At 39.8% G+C, this 21,089-nt stretch overlaps 1 protein-coding gene across 1 annotated transcript in view; it reads left to right on the forward strand.

Annotated features, from left to right (window-relative positions):
- Positions 1-21,089, forward strand: part of tet1 (tet methylcytosine dioxygenase 1) — a 111,722-nt gene that overhangs the window by 58,024 nt on the left and 32,609 nt on the right. Inside the window, exons 4-6 of the mRNA XM_062976243.1 lie at positions 2,470-4,963; positions 6,083-6,173; positions 9,410-9,503. Of these exons, the coding sequence (XP_062832313.1) occupies positions 2,470-4,963; positions 6,083-6,173; positions 9,410-9,503 (2,679 nt within the window). The remainder of the gene's footprint in view (positions 1-2,469; positions 4,964-6,082; positions 6,174-9,409; positions 9,504-21,089) is intronic.

Genomic DNA, 21,089 nt, shown 5'->3' on the forward strand with positions numbered 1-21,089 from the left:
CTAAAATGACAAAATCAAGGTTTGCTTTTGGGAGTTTTGTGGGGTGGAGGGGATATTTTTAAACTGTGGATGATTGAATCCATGGATGCAGAATATGGAACAATGACTAATGTGTTTACTGATTGGCAGCAGTCTTTTGGGAGGTTTTAATATTTTTCAATGATATTTGGAGATGTTAAGACAGAACATATTTCTTTGGTAATGCCGCTCCCAAGAATCCCACCACTCAGCATGGTCACTGGATTGTGGGTGCTGCAAATGCCTGTCACTTTTTCCATATGAATTTTCATCACACCAATATTTCCACTCATGGATAACTTTCCCACCTCAGGATTGTAGTCCTTAGTCACCACTACATTAATACAAGACTCCATAGGGAGATAAATAAACCAGCCTTCCAATTACCTTGCTGTCTGGGGTTTTTAGTAGTTGCAGTCCAACATCATCAGTTTGCATCAGGACAGCATGAGGTTGAGAAAGACTGTTTTGAATCATCCTGAATAACATTATAGTCTGAATTATTCACATAGCAGAAGAAAGGGAAGGAAGTACTACTTCACACCGCTCATAATGTTGAAAGGTATAGCTATGGCTGTTGACTTGGATTGCTTTAAAAGTGCCTTGGATACAATCATGGAGGATGGGGCCATCAGATGCTACGAGTCAGAATGCTATATGTTGTCTACAGTATCAGAGGCAGTATCCTTCTCTATTTCTTGGAAAATGTGAATTGAAAGGTACAACTGTATTACCCATATTTACTCAAATCTAATGTGTCATCGAATTTAATGCACATCTTAATTTTGGGAAGGCGACTTAGTAAAAAAAGGTGAGCATTAGAATGGAGTAAATATGATAATGTTTTGTTGACAGGCTTCGTATAGGCAGCTTGTGGCCTCAGTCTGAACAGAATGTTGCACTAAATAGGTCTTTGATTTGATCCACCAGAGTTCTTTTTGTGTTTTTATTTCATAAGTACATCGCCATTCTCATCAAGGTTTGATTTAGAGAATTCACATTACCTTTAATTAACCTTTTCCATAACTTACTATGCATGCCATAGTTTTCACACTTAGTATTTTGCATTGCATTTGGCATATCCACCGACTCCTACAAATACTGCCGTCAGTACCCACACCATTAGCAGACCTGTGGAACATTTATCTTTCATTTAATCAAAGAATTAAGGCCACAGTCATTTTAGTTAGCAGATAATGCCCCTGATTTCCAAGTATTTGTTAGTAGCTAGATTTTCTAATTAATAGGGCTGGTAATCTTTTGCTTTCGATTATGTTTCTGCTGATCATGACAGTCAGCATGGTGGAGTGGTTTGAATGTTGAACTTAGACTCTGGGAGACCAAGGTTTAAATCCCTACTTGGCTACGGAAACTCACTGTGCAGCCCTAAGAAAATCATAGTCTTCCAGCTTCAGACGGTAAGAGTAAACCAACTTTGAACAAATCTTGCCATGAAAACCCTATATTTAGACTGATGTTAGACTATTGTTTGTTATGGATAGATGAAGCTTTATCCCCCTGCTTCTCTTTAAAAATAATACTATATAACATGATTTTTGTTTTTGGGTTATAAATGTCATTTCCTAATTGGTTCTGTCATAAAAACATGGAAAAGGTTTATTAAATTACAAAAACTTTGTTTTTGCGGGACATCCTGCAGCACATTTCTATAGTTTTTCAATAAGTATCTCATCTAAATCGATTCAATATAGTTTGTGAAAGCCACAAAAACAAAGTTTCTGGAGTATAGCAACTACTTTCAAAGTATGTACGGCACAATTAAACAGGAATAACACTTTCAAAGCAGGAACAGAGATTTTTTTTTCAAATTTTGTTACATGGTGTAATTCATTTGATAAAGGAAAAATATGTTTCCCGATGCCTGAATAGTTCTGAAATGCAGAACTGAAAATAATGAATGTGCTTCAACATAATTTATGTCCTGCCTCATTGTATTTTCATGTAGTTGTTTTTCCTTGGTTCAAAGAACATTAAAGGATATTCAGACCAGAAATAAAATTTGGCCTTTTATTTCTGTGCAAAGGAAGCCGTATTTGAATGTGCTTGTGATCTACAGTGTAAATGTTTAATGATAAAAGTTTAGTTCTTTAATTTAACACTTCAATCCTCTCCCATTGAAAAACCACATTTTATAGCTTGCTCCCATAGAAATGTTTTTGTGAGGTGAGGTTGGATATGGTACTTATAGATTTAATTGGAAATTACACCCACTACATTTCTTGCTCCTTGCAATCTGATTCTAATTACATTTACCTGAAAGTAAATTTCATCAAAATCCATATAGCAGACAATATTAATGACTGCCTATGCCATTATGCTTTGGGTGTTAATTTCCTTCATTCATAAAATGGTTTATTTCAGTAATACTGAACCTTTTGTATGTTCAGAATTTATAGCACTGGCTTAAAGTATGTTTGAATTATTTTGCAGGGAGATCGAGAAAACAAACCAGTAAATGGCTGCAGAGCAGATCTCATGGAATATGTTGCATACAGCCATATCGAAAAACACAAGGTGAAACCAACCCAGTCAGTGCTCTGGGAAAATGTTCAGACAAGTGAAAAGGAAAGTATGACTGGCTTAGAAACGGAGAAGTGGACACACAATGAAAAGCCATTACTTAGTGTCCATGTGAATGGTGATCTCTGCAGAACTGGAACAAGGGATGAGAACTCAAAACATGATGACAGGAATGCAAAGGCAGTTTATTCTTCCAATGTATTAGATGAACCCAAAAAATTACTTGCACAAACTGCTAAAAATGGCATTAAAAATATACCTTACTCACCAGCAGAATGTGACGTCTTACAGAAAAAAGTAGATGTGGGTATAAGAGTGAATCTGGCAAACAGCTGCAAAGAAAGCCACTCAGGTGCCTCTTGGAGTGGCTCTTCTGCATTGAACAATGACAGCACTTTGCCAACTGGAACGTGTGGTGCTTTTCCAAAAAAGAAGGATCACGTTCTGGTGCAACAGCCAGAAAGCTCTAACATTGTTCAGGAATCTGAGAACTCACTTTTGCAAACCATTTCGCTTCTAGATCTGCAGGACAAGCCACTTTGCACTCCCATGACTGAAAAATGTGGCTGTCTTGGTGATGGTGCTTTAAATATTCCAAGAAAAGATTCCCAACCTGAAGATTTGTCACTTCAATCAACTTTTCTATCTCTTATTAAAAACCGAAATTTAACTGTGGAACAGGTGGTTGCAATTGAGGCATTAACACGTTTGTCAGAAGCTCCTTTAAAAGCATCTTCACCAGGTAAAACTGAAAGAGTTCAATGTTCAGAGCAGCAAATCTCACATTCACTTAGCAGTTTCAAAAAGGATAATTCATTTTCCTTGACGGCCTCTGCATTGAAAGCAATTAAAGGGGCTTCCTCACAAAAAGACCAGCAGCTCTTTTCTCATGTTCCTTCCCAGAGAAGAGTTCTTCCTAAGAGTTTGCTTTATAATGGTCAAGGTGCTATTTCCGAGTTTTCCAGTAAATCTCCAGGTCCATCTAGCTTACTGCGTCGATTACATTGTTCTGCATGGGATGGCAAGTCTTTCTCTGCTTTAGTAGCTGGTGGAAATTCAGGCCATGCTACCAAGAAATATCCTCTTCAACATAAAGCTGCCATTGGGCCATGTTCCAAAAACGCAAGTACTGTCAAACAATGGAGGAACAAATTTGAGATGCTTGGGAAATGGGAGGGAAAAACTGTTCATGGTTTAAACTCAAAAGGTAATTCTGTAATTAGGGGCAACTTTCATAGCCAGGATGAGAAGGAGGTAGCCACCCAATTAACTCAACTGGCAGCAATAATTGAATCAAGCAAAACAAGCCCTGACCAAAAGGCATCCCTTTTTGGTCGAATACCATCCGATATGCAGTCAAAACATAAACAGGATCAGTGCCTATTGCAGAAGAAACAATCAGTGTTTGTAAGGAACAATTACAGCTCATTGTTAGTCAAGCAAAGGCAACCGACACGGAAAAATGATAAACTAGTACCAAGGGCAAAAAGGTTGAAAAAGAAGCCTCAGGTAATATCTGACCAACAAAATCAGTTGCAACAGGAGTGCCAGCATAGCGAATTGCAGGACATACATAAAAAGCCTTCCAAACTACACAAACTTGGCCGGATTGTGTCACAAGATTCAAAGTTAACTGTTTTGGGGAAAAAAACAACCAAAGCTAAGGTGCAAAAGCCAAGGAAGCGGAGTGCTTTGCCAACACAACAAAAAACAGCTGCATTGTTTCTCCCCAAAACTCAGATAATATTCCACAGGCCTTTACCTGTCTCGATGCAAGATAAAATGAAAGACCAGCTGTTAGGCCGTGAAATGGTGCCTGAGCGCATCAAAGCGGTGAGCTTCGGTGCTACTCAGGGCACCAATATGCCAAGCAATGCCCTGCAACATAGTGGCCTACCCTCCAATAATCACCTGGCTGTTCCTCACTTAGACACAAAGTCCTGTTTGAGCCAAGGCAATGAAAACATGCATATGCTTACAGAAAACGACAAGGATTCTCAGGTACAGCAAACCATGGCTCAGATGCATCCCTTGCCTCAGACCTTCAGTCAAGCAGGTGACATGTGTAAAGATAACCATGCAAAATTCCAGCAGCATGCTGTGGAGAAGCAAAAAGATCAGAATCTGCAACCAATTCCCATTAATTGTGGTGCTGTCTCCCCAGGGGATACCATAGAAGCACTCAGGAATGCTACGTGTGTAGATAAAATTAAATTCCCAACAGGAAAAAACTTGGAAACTGAGAATCCACATGCTAAAGGGAACTCAGGATGTTATCCAATGAAAAATACGCTCAGTAGTTTCCTTGAATCACCTATGAAGTTCTTGGACACCCCCACAAAGAATCTAATTGATACACCTTCAAAGAAAGGGCAGGCAGATTTCCCATCATGTGATTGTGTTGGTAAGTAGCCTTTGATTTATGTTTGCTTGGTATTGTTTCCTCATATAGGAATCCCTAGCAGAATATGTGTATGTCTGTGTGTTCACAAACAAGCTCTCTCACACACAAACACTACATCTTGCTTCTTGTCTGCACTGCAGTTAAGAGTTTCATCTGCTTCCATTCCAGAGAATATTTCTTCGTCTGATTCTAGGTGCCTTTCAGGTGACTTCTTGAATGCTTGATTTCTGAGTGTATCTTACTATTGATGTTGCTTAATTTTAAGCTCACATGATTCCTGTAATTTGCCCAATGGAAGGAAATCCATAAAATTTAGTTGTAGAGCTGAAAGAATTCCCGAATATCTAAAAATCTAGCACTGATACTTAGACACAGGAAATATGCCTTCAGATACAGTTGCAACTTACCTTCTCCTTTTCTGCTAATGGGGGAATAAAATATTTAAATTAAGTATTTTATAAATACAGTTTCTAAGAATTTTTATAAACAATATAGGGTAGATATTTTGCCTGGAGTGTCTCATTGTTGGCTTAGGTCAAAACTTGTCCTTGAAAAGAACATTTTGTGTGTTTATGGATGTTTTCGGTTCTTGTTTCTAGATTCTCTTAGGTCATTACCAAAGGGAATTACGAATTGTGTTAATGGTAAATACACTCAGCATTAAAATTAAGTCTAATAGAATATTGCAAATTGTTTGAAAGGGGATATAGTATATTTTGGTCTCATCGTTAAACCATTTCTGTACATAATTAATCCACAGTCTTAAGATTCAACCTCAGCTTGAATCTTAAAACACATTGAGGTATATGCCTTCTCTTAAAAAAACAAAAAGGTGGTGGTAACATAGCTGGTGTGATTTAGTTCAGATCAAAGTCTTAGTTGTTGGTCACACTTCTTGAAGTTGTTGGTCAAGCTAATTGAAAACTGATACTATACAAAAAGGTGATTTGACCTTCAGGTGATGAAGAACCCTCTTCTGTAAACAATACAAGAAAATTAGTTGAGCCAAGTGACTTGATTGCATATTATAGTTTGTGCCATTAGGACATTCATAACATTTTAGTGGGGTCCATATTTGTATGTTCATGAAGTGATTTTTAACAACTATCCTTTCTGCAGAACAAATTATAGAGAAAGATGAAGGGCCGTATTACACACACCTTGGAACAGGACCAAGTATTGCTGCAGTCAGGGAGATAATGGAGAACAGGTGAGGAAATAAATGTTGGGTGAGTAAAAAAACAAAATAAGCAAAATAGGAACGGTGGTTATAGTAATCGTAATCATTCAGATTGGTAGTAGTTAAGTGGTTTTACTTGTGTTTACTCATGAAAGGCTCTTTTTTGCTTCATTATGCACATTTGGAGTATTTGTAAACTACAATAACTAGTTCAGATGTCCCAACTATGTCCTCAAAAGCAGAACACTACCACTCACATGTAGTCATGGTTGATGCCAGGAATTAGATGGGACATGCCATGGCGTGTGGGGCTCTGGGAGATTCATTTCTTTATTGTTAATTTCAAATGCTGTATCCAAGACAGATGGTTGGACTTAGGAGGTAAATAAAAGGCAGTGGCCAATTGGAGGACTGGGCTAGAAGCCAGTTTGAGTTTGAAGGAAATTCACATACTAGCCTGATGAAAAGAGATGCTTAATGATTTCCTTCACAAGAACTGCAGGATGTGTGCTTCCTATTCATGCCCAATTAATGCATGTGCTGTTACTTGGGATTGAACACAATCCATACTGTTAACTTAGACATGCCTGGGGAATGTTGTATGCATTGTGTGCAGATATTGTGTATGCACAGCAGGATGTTTGACTGTTTTTCTTTGATCGGGTTTCTTTGAAGTGCTAGCCAGGCATGCTGTATTACAGTAAGCTTTCAAAATCCCTTCAGCTTCAATAGCAGCTTTTCAGGCTTGGTGGTAGTTGAGGATTGTTGTGTCCCGGTTTGTGCAATGTGTGATATTTAATGTCATTTATCAGTAATTTTAATTTCAGTATATAATGTATATTTTGTTGTATATGGATAGTAATGTAGAAACCTAACTTATAATTACAATTAAGATAAATTTGAATAATTTCCAGTCTTTTGAGTTTAACAGTAAATGGATTAGCAAATTTCTCTTCCAATGGGAAAAATAATCAGTGACAGATTCTTTTTTAAGTTACAATACATACCACACATCAACCTTAGACCTCAACTTCTGACTTAACTGACTCCAGTTAAATAAAAAAATAAAAATCTGTGAGATCAGTATTCATGGTTTCATTTAATGACATATAATATGTATTCCCTAGGCATTTTCTAGGTCTTCCAGCATGACTCTATGACAGACATGCACAACATGGCAGAAGTTAGAGGCAAATATTAAGATTGGATAAACCAATTTGGGCCACTCCTCCACCCTTTCCTACATGCTCAGTTTTTAATGCAAGATCCAGAATCCACTAAACAGTGATACTGTTATTGGGCCACACTCAAAAGTTACTTGGCCACAAATGTCCCAGTTTTCAGCAGTGAAATTATGGGAGCTATAATGTCACAAGTGATTTAGCTTGCACATGCTCAGGTGGCCTGCCTTCAGGTAGCATGGAGGATTCTTCCCATCCTTTGTTAATGCCCAAGTCAACCTCCTTTCTAGATTTCCATGTTTTTCTTCACCTGAGGTAGCAAAATATCTTGGCCAGACATTGCAGGTGGATTCACCACTGCAGTGAAGCTGTGCTACTGCACACTGGCCAGAGTCGGAAGATTATACTGTATTCCAGACATAATTTATTCTGTTCCTCATTCGTTTTTATTTATGTATGTATTTTCTCTTTCTTTATGTAGGCCTTGCTATACACACCATATGACTAAACTGAACGTTAAAGCTTTTTAAATTTAGAGTTACAATGTGGCCTCATCCAGATTTATAGCAAGGAATCAAAGTATTGCATTCTATTAGCATGGCCAGTTGTAGAATTTTCATTTATCTTTATTCGTGTATTTGATGTAACTGAGTTTCTAATCGTTCTACTGCTCCTGATATAGTTGTTTTCCATTCAGATTTCCACTGCTGACTAACAAGCAGCCCTCCTCTCCCTTCCTCTCCCACCAGTACCTTTACCTTTGCGCTCCGGCATTGGGGGTCACCTCCTACCTTTGCCTTTGAGTGCACTTTCCCAATCCATACACTTTGAGGATTAAGAAGATGCACTCAAAGATGAACCCAGCAAAGGAGGAGAGAGTGCAATGAGGCGGGGCGCACTGTCCTTCCACTGGGCTATTTCCCCAACAACTGCTGCAGCCACTGTCTCCTTCAGCTCTTCTCTCTCTGCTTCTCTCTCTGGGCGAGCAAGGGAGGGAAGCAGTGGAGGAGGTGACTGCTGCAGAAAGTGCTGCTGGGGCAGCAAGGAGCCCATCTCAAGTATGCCCCGCCGTCCCGGTATTCAAGCATGTATGGTTTTAAAATATTGCCCCATAAAAAAAATTCCAAAAAGTAAATCTTGATTTTATATTATTTAAGGGAAACCATTTTACCAAGCCGTTATTTATAATGGGACTTTACCATCCACGGATTTTGGTATCCAGAAGCAGTTCTGCATCCAAACCCCAGTGATACCAAGAGCCCACTTTGCCAGGTGCTATATGAACCCCTAAAACCTCCTCTGAGATTCATGAGGTCATCATAAGTTAACAGGTGAATTGAATGAAGAATGAGAAAGATAGAATGAGTATACATTGGTATGTCCCCTGGCTGAAGTGAAACTCTGTAAAAACCTCAGCGTTTCAGTTGCTTCAGATATTTAAGATGATGGTTTTTATCCCTGTGTCCTCAGGCAGCTTATGCTGGGCATAGCTATGGGACATGATTCCTGTATGGCAGGGGATTGGACTGGAGTCCCCTTGTGGGCTCTTCTGAGTCTGTGATCTCCCACTATGAACTGAAGGTGCTCACTAGGTAATATGCTATTGTGTCATATTGCAGCACTACATTCATTATGACAGATATATTTGTCGATTGACCCACAAATCTCAGACCTTGCTTTTCTGGAGGTTCAACACAGCAAGAGCTTGTCATAATTTGGAAACAATATGTAGACTTTTCTATTTGTACTAATTTAGTGATGGTGATTGACACAGGTGGTGCGTGGAGTTTTAGCCATAAATCCAGTTGCTAGTCCTAATTAAAGCAAATCTATTAAATCAATCTAATCTTCTTTTTTAAGGATCTCTTGCTTTCTTTATTTGGGTATTCTGTCTGCTTTTCCAGTTTTTTTAGCTTGTTGCTCAAGTTTGCTGGGGGTTTTTTGGTTTTAAAAATATCATTTCTGTCAGCTTCTTAGGGACATGATGGATTTTTTATTAGATGGTACTATATGTTTGTTTTATTAATGAAAAATATATTTAATAAACCTATTCTTAAAATAAAATGTTCACTTTCTGCTTTACAGGTATGGGGCAAAAGGAAATGCTGTAAGAATTGAAGTAGTGGTATATACAGGCAGAGAAGGAAAAAGTTCACAGGGGTGTCCAATTGCCAAGTGGGTGAGTTTTTATTTAATTGAGCTTTTTTACTTGCATTCTTGAAGTTTGGTGTTTAAAAAGTGTTTCCTTGTGTCACATAGGGTTTTGCATACATGCAAATGAATCCGTATACACACACATACACACATACTATGTTATAATTAAAATAAACAAAAATGGCTCCATAAGATGGCTAGCAATCACAGCAAATACATATAAAAACATAATATTGTATAATGAATATGCATACTAGTCAAGCATTGATGAATGTAACAAGTTAAATTAAGCAGCAGTGAGTACTCTGCAACAAAAAGGTTAGTGAAGATGCGTGAACAATTCCCAGTGGAGCATCCAAACAGGGAAAGCCCTTCAAAATTTGGAAGTTTCAAAGAGAACAACCATAATCTCATCTCAGAATGTCAGTAGAGGAAAGGAGAAGACTCAAATATACTCATTAAGGGTGATTACTTTGAAAAAAGACCTGCCAAGTAGGTAGAAGACAAGAAAAATCTAAAAGTAGGTGTTGTGGATGAGTCTCTTGAGTAGTAGTAACAAGAGGGATTTGGAGAGTAGGCAGGCAGAAAGGCCTACTCGGGAACAAGACCCTATAGAAGAGCAACAGCAGAAGAGGATTTGGCAAATACTTACTTCAACCCACTGATGAAGAGTCTTTTGAAGGGTTTGATGGGGATGATGGCTTTGACAATGAAGCAGTTTCTATGAGAAGTGCTGGGAGTGACACTGATGAGGTTGTGGATGAGATGGATTGGACAAAAGTAGCAGAAGTGGGTGAGGAGCCTACAAGTAGTGGTACATTCAGAAGATCTGTTGGGAATGAAACTTGGAGGGAAGATGATTTGTCTGCTGTTTGGATGTAAGTAGAAGCAAGAGAAGAGCCGCTTGGCAGGCAAGGCAGAAAGCAGCTCGGGCAGCACAACTGGCAGCTGAGTGTGGGGTGTTGTCTGATTCTAGTTTGGAGGAGAATGCAAGAACAGCTGAGGGTGGGGCGTTGGCTGATTGCAACTCAGAGGAAGGTTTGTAATAAAAGGAGGGTTGGTTGTAATAGGAACTTTGCGACTGGCAAAGTGTATGCTGGGTTGCATGTTATTCTGTGTTGTTATTCCTGTGAGCCCTATGATTCCTGAACTTTGTGGATTCTTTGGGATTTGCTACTGTTCTTGGTTTGGACCTCGGATCGCTTCTGGACATTGTGTTCGCTCTTGTGCCCTGACTTTGGATTGGACGATTGACGCTGCGGCTGTATTCTGTTTGCTGTGGATCACCCCTGAACTGGCTTGACTTGCTGCTGTATCCTGTTTGCTATGGATGACCCCTGGACCGGCTTGACTACGACTTTACTTCATCTTGGAACGTGTTCACTGATATGATAGCGAGTGTTTCTTCTCTGCCGGGTATTTTGGTTAGCGGGTTGGGATTTTTTAGGACTTTGGGACTCTGTTTTACCTCCTTTTTGACCTGTGTTTGTTTTTGAATACTATTTTGCTGCTGTTAAGCATTTTTGATTCTTTTGAGCTGTATCTTCATTAAACGATTGTTACTTTGTACTTGGGACTGACTTCGTGGTATCTGTACCTTGACAGTAGGGGTGGATTCATATGGGAGAAAAGAGAGCTGTGGATCCTGATACCAAAGTCAGTATGCATTAAGCTTCTTTATTCCCTTTTCATCTTGCTGACTTTTGTGATTTCTTGAAAGCAGTTCCAGAGGATATCACAGCCCATTGTAGCATATTTTGAAGGGTGAATAAGAACTTCAGGAGGGAAAGAGCCTTTTGGCTCTATGGATGGAATAGATTTAGCAGTTGAACTACTCATTCAGGAATGAAAAATTGAATGTAGAAATGTGGGATAAGTTACACCTAGCTTGACTACAGTATTTGTGCAGTTTGTCTAGGTGTCTACATAAAGCACAGGTTAAACAAAAGCCAGCAGTGTGATCTAGTAGCCAAAAAAGTCAATGCAGTTCTAGGCAGCACCCAGGGCTGTAGCCAAGCGGGAGTGGGAGGTGGGGGTTGGGTGAGGTTTAGGGATTAAACCCCCTCCCCGAAAAAAATCAGGTTAAAAAAACCTTGTTTACTGATGAATTTTAATTGGTTAACCAAATCCCCATGATAAGTCTATGCGAAGCAAAAATTAAATGAGTCCCTCCAAAACTGCAAGCAATTTATTCACACTGTCATTACTTGCAGCAATAGCTGATATAGTGGAAGCAACCAAGTTGGCCCACCCATTTTGTTTTATTTTGTCTCAAAAGCATTGCATAATAAATAAATTTAAAAGCGATGAAATAAAGGAAATCACAAGCAGCTAAATAGTTTTAGACCAAAAGCAGGCAACGGCGACCGCATTGTCCATAGCTTTACACAACAACTCCTCGGTACATGAGGCAGGACATTGTGGGCAAGCATACATATGCAGAGTTGTTTGTTCTGCTCCACAGTCACACAAAGTGGAGGATTCCTCCAGGTAGTGCCACCTTGCCAAGTTGTCTTTTGATCTGCCCACTCCGCTTCTGAGTCTGTTTAGGGACTTCCAAGTTGCCCATTCTTGGTTTGCCCCTGGAGGAAGACCCTCATGGGGGGCCATCCAGTTGGAATTGCCTGGTTCAGCAGCCCAGAGGGACACTCTTGCTGTTGCTGGAGGAACATCAAGAGGAGTGGTGGTTCTCATGAAGCCCTTCCTTGATTTGAGTCTGGTGGGAGGAGGCTGATAGTCATGCAGTGGGTGGCTTTCACAATGTTCGACCTTATTTCTCTCACAGTTAGCAGCAACGTCAGGAGGGATAATGCCAGCTAACTTGTAGAGTTTATCAACAGGTGTAGGTTTAAGGCATCCTGTGATTATTCTGCATGTTTCGTTTAGTGCTATGTCCATCTGCTTCGCATGGGCAGACTTGTACCAGACAGGACAGGTGTACTAGGCAGTTGAGTAAGACAAGGCCAGGGCTGATGTTCTTATTAATTGTGGGTCTGCACCCCATGCACTGCCAGCAAGTTTCCGCAGGATGTTGTTGCATGAAGCTACTTTGTGCTTGGTGTTCATGCAGTGTTTCCTATATGTTAGTGTTCGATCTAAGGTGACACCAAGGTATTTAGGATAGAAACAGCATTCAAGCTCTTGGCCTTCCCAGGTAACTTTCAGTTTCCTGTTGGCTTCATGGTTACGTAGGTGGAAAGCACACACTTGTGTTTTGGAAGGTGTAATGAAGTATGAATTTTTGGTTTGCAGATGTTATGTTTAATTGTGTTTTAAAGGGGTCAGTATTTCAGTTATTGCATCTGCACTCAGAGGTTGGTTGCCATGGAGAAGTAGGCGGAGCCAACTGCCGTTTTGTGGAAGAAATGCAGAGTTTAAAGCAGTTAGTCTGTGTTCTGATGAGGCACAGGGAAGACTGATCCTAGGTTGAAGGGATCAGGGAGGCTAAATTGCTTATTTTTGAGCTGGTTTAAAATAAGTTTGGTGACTTATTTAACGTAGTCTGTGTCCTGGTAAGGAACAGAGAAGCTGTGATTGTATATCACAGGGTGACTGCGATTTAAAAGCAGTAGAGAAAGAAGTTCTAAATACTTTAAGCTAAAGAAGTGACATTTTAAGAAGTTGAATCACCTCATTCTAGTATTGCAACTATTAATCAAAGTGCCTCTAAGTGAGAAACAATTTTGTAACCACTAAGCTCTGTGCATGAATAAACTTGTTATTGTTCCTCTAACATCTAAGCCTCTGTCATATATATTATAAACTGAGTTGCGTTACCATCTAAAGGGAATAAGAAGAGAAAGAAAAATAAAATTTAAAAGGTCTCCTCTCTGAGTTTTGGTGGCTGAAACTTTCCAAAGTGGTGGCAGCGTTAATAGCTCTTTACAATTTTGGTGGCAGCATTTATAAAACCTTCACAGAAGGGTTAGGCTTCAAGTGGTTCTCTTTGTAGTAGCTGGAGAGATCTTTCAAGGCATTAGTGAGTTGGTTTTCAACTGTTTCAAAATCTTTTGCTTGTGTTGTTAATGCAACATTTTCCTATGTTGCACCTTGTCATAGGCTGCCGTAAGTTCCACAAAAACTGTTCCTGTAATGCAGCCTTTCTCATAGCCCTCCTCGATATGCTCAGTCAGATGGAGAATTTGACCTGTACAATTTTTCCCTGGTCTGAAACCTGCTTGTTGTTCAATAAGCTTGAGTTCGATAACAGGTCCTGTTCGATTTAATAGCATCCTCTCATATACAGTAGAGTCTCACTTATCCAACATAAACGGGCCGGTAGAACGTTGGATATGCGAATATGTTGGATAATAAGGAGGGACGAAGGAAAAGCCTATTAAACATCAAATTACATTATGATTTTACAAATTAAGCACCAAAACATCATGTTTTACAACAAATTTGACAGAAAAACCAGTTCAATATGGGGTAACACTATGTAGTAATTACTGTATTTCTGAATTTAGCACCAAAACATTGCAATGTATTGAAAACATTGACTACTAAAAGGCAGACTCTGTTGGATAATCCAGAACATTGGATAAGCGAATGTTGGATAAGTGAGACTCTACTGTACTTTATATAGATGACATAAGAGAGATTGGTCAGTAGCTCCTGGCATTGGAGACATCTTTACTGGATTTTAATATGGCAATGATCTTAGTTCTCCTCCATACTCTACTGCAGTTGGTTTTCCCATTCTGAATTAGCTGGTGAGCTATCTGGTCTGGCGTTACGTTTTCATGTCCATACGTTTGCATCCAGGCGTCTCAGCAATTGCCAGGCTCTTCAGCTGCTCTTGGACATATCAAGATTCTCGAGCAGCTCTATCCAGCGGTCTTTCTTAGCATTAGCTAAGGCTGTAGATAATTTTTGGCCTGCTCATCATAGTACGGATTCTCTTGAAATAGTCTGCGATATTCCTGTAGCTGATTTAGCGATTCTTCATTTAGGCCTGGTAGGCAGCTTGTGCGACAGCCTCTAGGGATTGAGAGCCTTGAGGATCTTTTCACAGCTTCTATAAACAGGTCATAATTTTCTATAGAAGGTTCTATATCAGAAATAGCAGCTTCCAAGGTCTCTGTAAACTTTGTCCAGTTAGCTTTATTGAAATTATATCTTCTGTGGAATGGGACACTTTTTGGTCTTACAGCTGCATATGTTACGAAGCATATTGGTCTGTGTTGAGTGTTAGGTATTGTTTAATACTCTTTTGATGCATTGGTGGATTATGCTTTCATTTACAAAAATCAGATCAGGGTTATAACGACGCTTCCATCGGCCGCTATTAAATGATGGTGCTAATTTACTGTCATGAAGGAGGCTCATTCTACTACAGTAGAGTCTCGCTTATCCAAGTCTCTGGATTATCCAAGCTATTTTTGTAGTCAATGTTTTCAATATATCGTGATATTTTGGTGCTAAATTCATAAATACAGTAATTACAACATAACATTACTGCGTATTGAACTACTTTTTCTGTCAAATTTGTTGTATAACATGATGTTTTGGTGCTTAATTTGTAAAATCATAACCTAATTTGATGTTTAATAAGCTTTTCCTTAATCCCTCCTTATTATCCAAGATATTCGCTTATCCAAGCTTCTGCCGGCCTGTTTAGCTTGGATAAGTGAGACTCTACTGTATTATCGGCCCACGTTAGAACTGCTTCGCCATTTCTATCATCTTCATCATAGCCCCAGACACAGCTATGGCTATTGAAATCTCCCACAATAAAATGGGCTTCATGATTGTGGCAATTGGTTGGGGGTGTAAAATAAAAATCATCCCCAGGTGGTTTATAGAATGATGATACGCTGCAACTATCAAGTTCCACAGATAAGATCAATGTTGTTCACTTCTGTGAGGGAAGTTGCAGAGATTTCTACACCAGATCATACAAAAATGGCACTACCATATGTCTGTGAGGTCGTTCCACTGCCAGAATTTTTGGTCTTCTCATTGTGATGTCTCTGTGAGTTTCCTGTATACATAAGATGTCACACAAAATGTCCTCAGACATTTTGGCTAGTAGCTCTTCCTTAGCAGGTGACAAACTTTTTATATTAATAGACATGATTGTTAGCAATGGTCTTGATAAAGACCTTTGGTATTCATCCATTTGTGGAGAGATAAAGCACATTTAAAATGTTAAAAGTTTAAAAGCAATGCTTTTGGGTTGGAAAGATTAGCCATTTACAAGAAACTTTGCCCGGGGGACGCCCGACTGGATTCACTCAGTCTTCGAGGAGGCTCTTTCTATGTCCCCCACCCATGACTGGCAGGGAAAGCCTAAGACATTGTGTGGGGGGGGGGGGGTTTGAAGGCCCTCATGTGTTAGTTTTTCTGGTTGGGTATTGTTTTAGTTTTATGTATGCTGTATATTATGGGATCCAGGAATATTTCCCTTGTATTGTTCTGTTTCCATGATTACCGTGGCATTCCCCTTGTCTGCTGAGAGAATGATGATTTCTGGATCTGAGTTGAGTTCTTTGATGGCTTGTCTTTCTTTCCTTGTTATGTTGCTGGGGGAAGTTTTGCCTTTTTCAGGATCCTCGCCGTTTCCCCTCTTACTTCCTACTCTTCTTCCTTGGGAAGGCGGTAAATCGCTTATTTGACATTGGCAATTATGTTTGCTAATGACATCATTGCCAATGTTGAATTAGTGATTTACCGCCTCCCCGAAAAACTAACACTCTGATCAAGAACTCCTAAATTGACCTCAACATACGCCAACAACTGTGCAAATCGAAAGCACTCCCACCTAGGCGTTATGGACTTCCAAAAATCCATAAGGACTCCACCCCCGCTCAGACCCATCGTGAGTGCCGTTGGATCCTCCACATATGATTTGGCAAAATTTCTGGCTGCACAGCTACAAACCCTTATTGGGCTCACTACACACTACATCAAGAAGTCAGCCCACTTCATAGAAAAAAAATCAGCAACCTCAAGCTCAACACCAATGACAAACTGATCCGCTTCGATGTGGTATCACTATTTACCAAGGTCCCGATAGCAGACACCATCGCACTAATCAATCAGAATTTTCCAGAAGACATCACAGCACTGTTTCACCATTGCCTCACCACAAACTACTTCCAGTGGGACAATGAATTCTCCAACAGAAAGATGGATTAGCCATGGGAAGCCCTCTCAGCCTAGTCATAGAAAATTTCTACATGGAGCACTGAAAAACAAGCCCTGGAAACAGAAACAAAAAAGCTCACTATATGGTTTAGATAAGTTCCTGGACCACCTCAACAGCATCCACCAAAACATTGAATTCACCATGGAAAAAGAAAATGAAGGAAAACTGTCATTTCTAGATGTCCTACGCATCCACAAACCCAATCAACAATTGGGCCACACAGTTCAAAGAAAACCTACACACACGGATAGATATTTACATAAAAACTACAACCATTACCCAAGTCAAAAAAGAAGTACAATTAAAGTCCTGGCAGACCGGGCAAAAAGAATCTGCGAAGCGCACCTCCTCCAAGGTGAACTGAACCACTTGAACTGGGCTCTACAGGCCAGTGAATACTCCACCACAGACATCAGAAGAGCTGCAATACCAAGAACAAGCCATGAGAATAAAGACAAAGATCCACCCAGAGGAAAAGTGTTCTTCGCATACATCAAGGGAACCACTGACCGCATAGGGAAGAAACACAACCTACAAACTATCTACAGACCCACTAAGAAAATCCAACAAATGCTACATTCAGCAGAGGACAAGAGGGATCCTCTCACCTCTGCAGGAGTCTACCGTGTACCATGCAGCCATGGACAAGTCTTCATAGGAACCACCAAATGAAGCATTGCCCAAACACGAATCAAGTAACATGAAAGGCACTTCAACCAGAGAAGTCAGCCATAGCAGAACACTTGATGAACCAACCTATTATGTGAGAACACAGAAATTCTAGACCACTCTACTAGCCACCATGTCAGACTACACAGAGAAACCATAGAAATTCACAAGCATGTGGGCAAGTTCAACAGAAAGGAGGAAAACATGAAAATGAACAAAATCTACCTACCAGTATTAAGAAAACTCTAAAATTAGGACAGTAAATAAAGAACAACACTTAGAAAAAACAGGGGAATTCCAGAAGGAAGCAATCAGGGCTAGCTAACACCTCCCAACAAAGCAGCCAGACTTTGAAGCTACAAGACTATTCAATGCTAATCAATCTGGCCAATTACAACATTAAACTTGCTTCAAACAGACAAGAGTTCTTTCTCCCACTGTGGACATTCCACAGATATAAACCTCACTTGCCTAGTTTCCAACAGACCACACAACCTCTGACGATGCCAGCCCATAGATGTGGGCGAAAGCTAGGAGATAATGCTTCTGGAACATGGCCATACAGCCTGGAAAACTCACAGCAACTCAGTGATTCCGGCCATGAAATGCTTTGATAACACATTGTATTGACACAGTTTTCAAGTGTTTCCAACAGATGTTGTGGTATTCTTATGAAGTATAAATTACAAATTAACTGTCATGTTCAGTTATTTTAAGACTTGGAACTTCGTAACTGAAATAGAAAATTGATTTAATTAAGTCTGTATAAAAATATAGAATGAACCATACTATTTAAATTATTTTGTGTTATGGAACTACTCTTCATGATTGACTTTAAAAAGTTTCAAACCCCCCCCCCCATTTTTTTCTGGCTATGTATCAACAGAATTATAGTGCCATTTGGACATCTACAATCATAGTTTCAAAACTTTGGACCTCCAGATGTTTTTGATTACAGCTCCCAGTATTTGTGACTGTTGGCCAAACTGGCCAAGGCTTCTGGCTGTTGAACCTAGAAGACCAAGGAATCAATTGGGGATTGATTAAAATATTTTAAAGCTAGTATGTTCTTTTCAGCTTGTCACAATTAGTGGTTTGGCAGCTGCATTTTTAATCAGTTATGCCAGATAACTTTTTGGAGCCAGATGCATATGAAAAGCAGCTGGTCTGAAAACGACTGAAGTGTGAACAGCAGTGTAAAGGGAGCAGCTCATGTACTGGCCTAATCTGGTAAAAGAAACACTTATCATTTGCTTGTTTAGAAACATTTGGGTCTGCCCAATGCACTTAGGGCAAAGATGGTGTGTCTTCCCCATCCCATGTACACATTTCAGATGGACTGAGTAGTAATAGGAGAGCCCTCCAACATACTTGAGGAGTTTAGAAGAAGTTGTGAAGCAGAACAGAATGGTTGTGAAGCCCAAGAGAGACAACTGACAAACTTCAATCACTGCCCTCTGCACATTCCATTTGAAGCACCCACCTTATTCTGTCTCATGGTAAAGCCTGGCAAAGAAACAAAATAGTTTCACAGAGCATAACCTAGCCACAAATTTGGTCATTTGTAAGAAGAACCTGAGTAAACTATTACCACCAGCCAGCTGTGATATCCATATCACCTATCCAACATCTTCACGTTGTCTTGATAAACTTTAAAGCACTTCTGTGGTAGATTAGCAGGATCCCTGCAATACAAATATTCACTGGAGTTCTACAGTTAAAAGACATTGGCTTGCCAAAGTCAAACTAAGGAATTCCTGACTGGTCTGGCTTTATGGGTCATAATCGCTATGTTATATCAATCCTCTCTTAACACCATGCTTTGTTCATGATGTCAGGATCACGGTAACAGCCTGGAACTGACTGATTTGGTTCTCTGCTATAAAGAAGGGAGGTGGAGGAAGGGAGGCTGGGTGCAGGGTAGTATTATATAAGACATCTGTTTTGTGCTGCTGCTGCTGCTGTTGCTCAGTCGTTTAGTCGTCTCCGACTCTTCGTGATCTCATGGACCAGTCCATGCCAGAGCTCCCTGTCGACCGTCACCGCCCCCAATTCCTTCAAGGTCAAGCCAGTCACTTCAAGTATACCGTCCATCCATCTTGCCCTTGGTCGGCCTCTCTTCTTTTTTCCTTCCATTTTCCCCAGCATCATGATCTTTTCCAAGCTTTCCTGTCTCCTCATGATGTGGCCAAAATACTTCAGCTTTGCCTCTAATATCCTTCCCTCCAGTGAGCAGCCGGGCATTATTTCTGTTTTGTGAGGGAAATAGAAATTGCAGTTAACAGACTGTGGGCACAGTGTTTGGCCACTAGGGGGCGAATGGGAGTTGAGCTGTTACATTACAAGGTGTTTGAGCAGTAAATCTTTAGAACTGTTATTTAGTGATTGTGGAAAGATGGAATAAATCATTTGCTTCCAGTGTATTGTTGTTGTGAGCTTGATTTCAACTCCAAGAACTTCCAGAGTCTTACAACTATGTTATAGCAATCCTCTCTAATACTATACTTTGTTCACAAATGTGTACTTTTTATACACTACTCCAGCACTTACTAATGACTCATCCTGAATTCATAGGATGGGTTGTACTACTGTCCACTGTGCAAGTATGGAGTCTTGAACTGAGGTAGAATGGTGCTTTCCTTCCTGTTGGACTTGTGGCTAATAATTTTGACTTTGTTGTTCAGTGAACCTCTGTAAACTCTGATTTTTCAAACAATACGGTATGAGTCTAAATCACACAGATCGCAGGCAGTATGCTTTTCCCACAAAGTTGTTTTGTAACCCCCAGAGGACTCTCAATTGTTTTTCACGACAAAAGTGAAAATTGTACCCTTAGAAGCCTCCCAGGGTTTGTGTGATTTTTTCTCAAAGTTTTCCCCAGAATCTTATTTTTTTAAGAAAAGGTAAATTATTTCTTTTTTAAAACAAACAAAACACTTCTGGGTTTATCAGAAGGGTTTGGTTCACCCCCTGAAGTATTTGGACATGATATAAAATGGTCCCTGGACAGAAGAAAGTTGTCCAGTCCTGTACTGCAGAAACCAAATGTAGGAGAAGCAGCTTGATGCATGAGGTTGATATTTGCACAGTGAGTTTGATTTGTAAATGTGATACAAATGTGCTTTTTATTTACTAATACATTTTTTCAACAGATGTTGGAATTAGTCATTTTGGAGTGTTTGGTACATAAATTAAAATTTGAAATAGAAGTTTCCAAAAATATATGCCACTGATTCTGTTGTGTTTTCTGTGGTTGCATTCGACTATTTACACTATGGATTTCTCAGTATTTTTCCCATGTTTCTATTCCGAGGAAAACTAAGAGTAAACTGAAGTTTATTCTATTTGAATGTATTGTTTTATAATGTCAGTTGAAGAGTGATGTGTCCAGAGCATTGTGGTGCATTTCTCCTATTTCACTTACATGAGATTAGCTGAGGTATATGCACTATGCAGTCAGGAGAGTGGCATGGTTACATTGGTGCAAAAGTATCTGTAGGCTCTTTCGTGTAGCAGAAAACCCATCTGAGTCATACCTACGTACAGGCCTGTAGCGAGGGGGCGGTTTTAGGGGTTCAACCCCCCCCCCCCAAATTTTTCAGGTTATAAAAAAAACCTGGCTTACTCATGAATTTTAACTGGTTAACCAAATCCCTATGCTAAGTCTATGAGACACAAAACATTAAGAGTCCCTCCAGGCACTATCTCAAGCAGATATTGACAGGTTTGTAGTAGGGAGGGGTGTGTGCTAGGGGTTAAACCCCCCCCCCCCCCGAAATTTTTTCTGGCTAC

The sequence above is a fragment of the Anolis carolinensis genome, chromosome 3, assembly GCF_035594765.1.
Source record: "Anolis carolinensis isolate JA03-04 chromosome 3, rAnoCar3.1.pri, whole genome shotgun sequence".
NCBI lineage: Eukaryota > Metazoa > Chordata > Lepidosauria > Squamata > Dactyloidae > Anolis > Anolis carolinensis.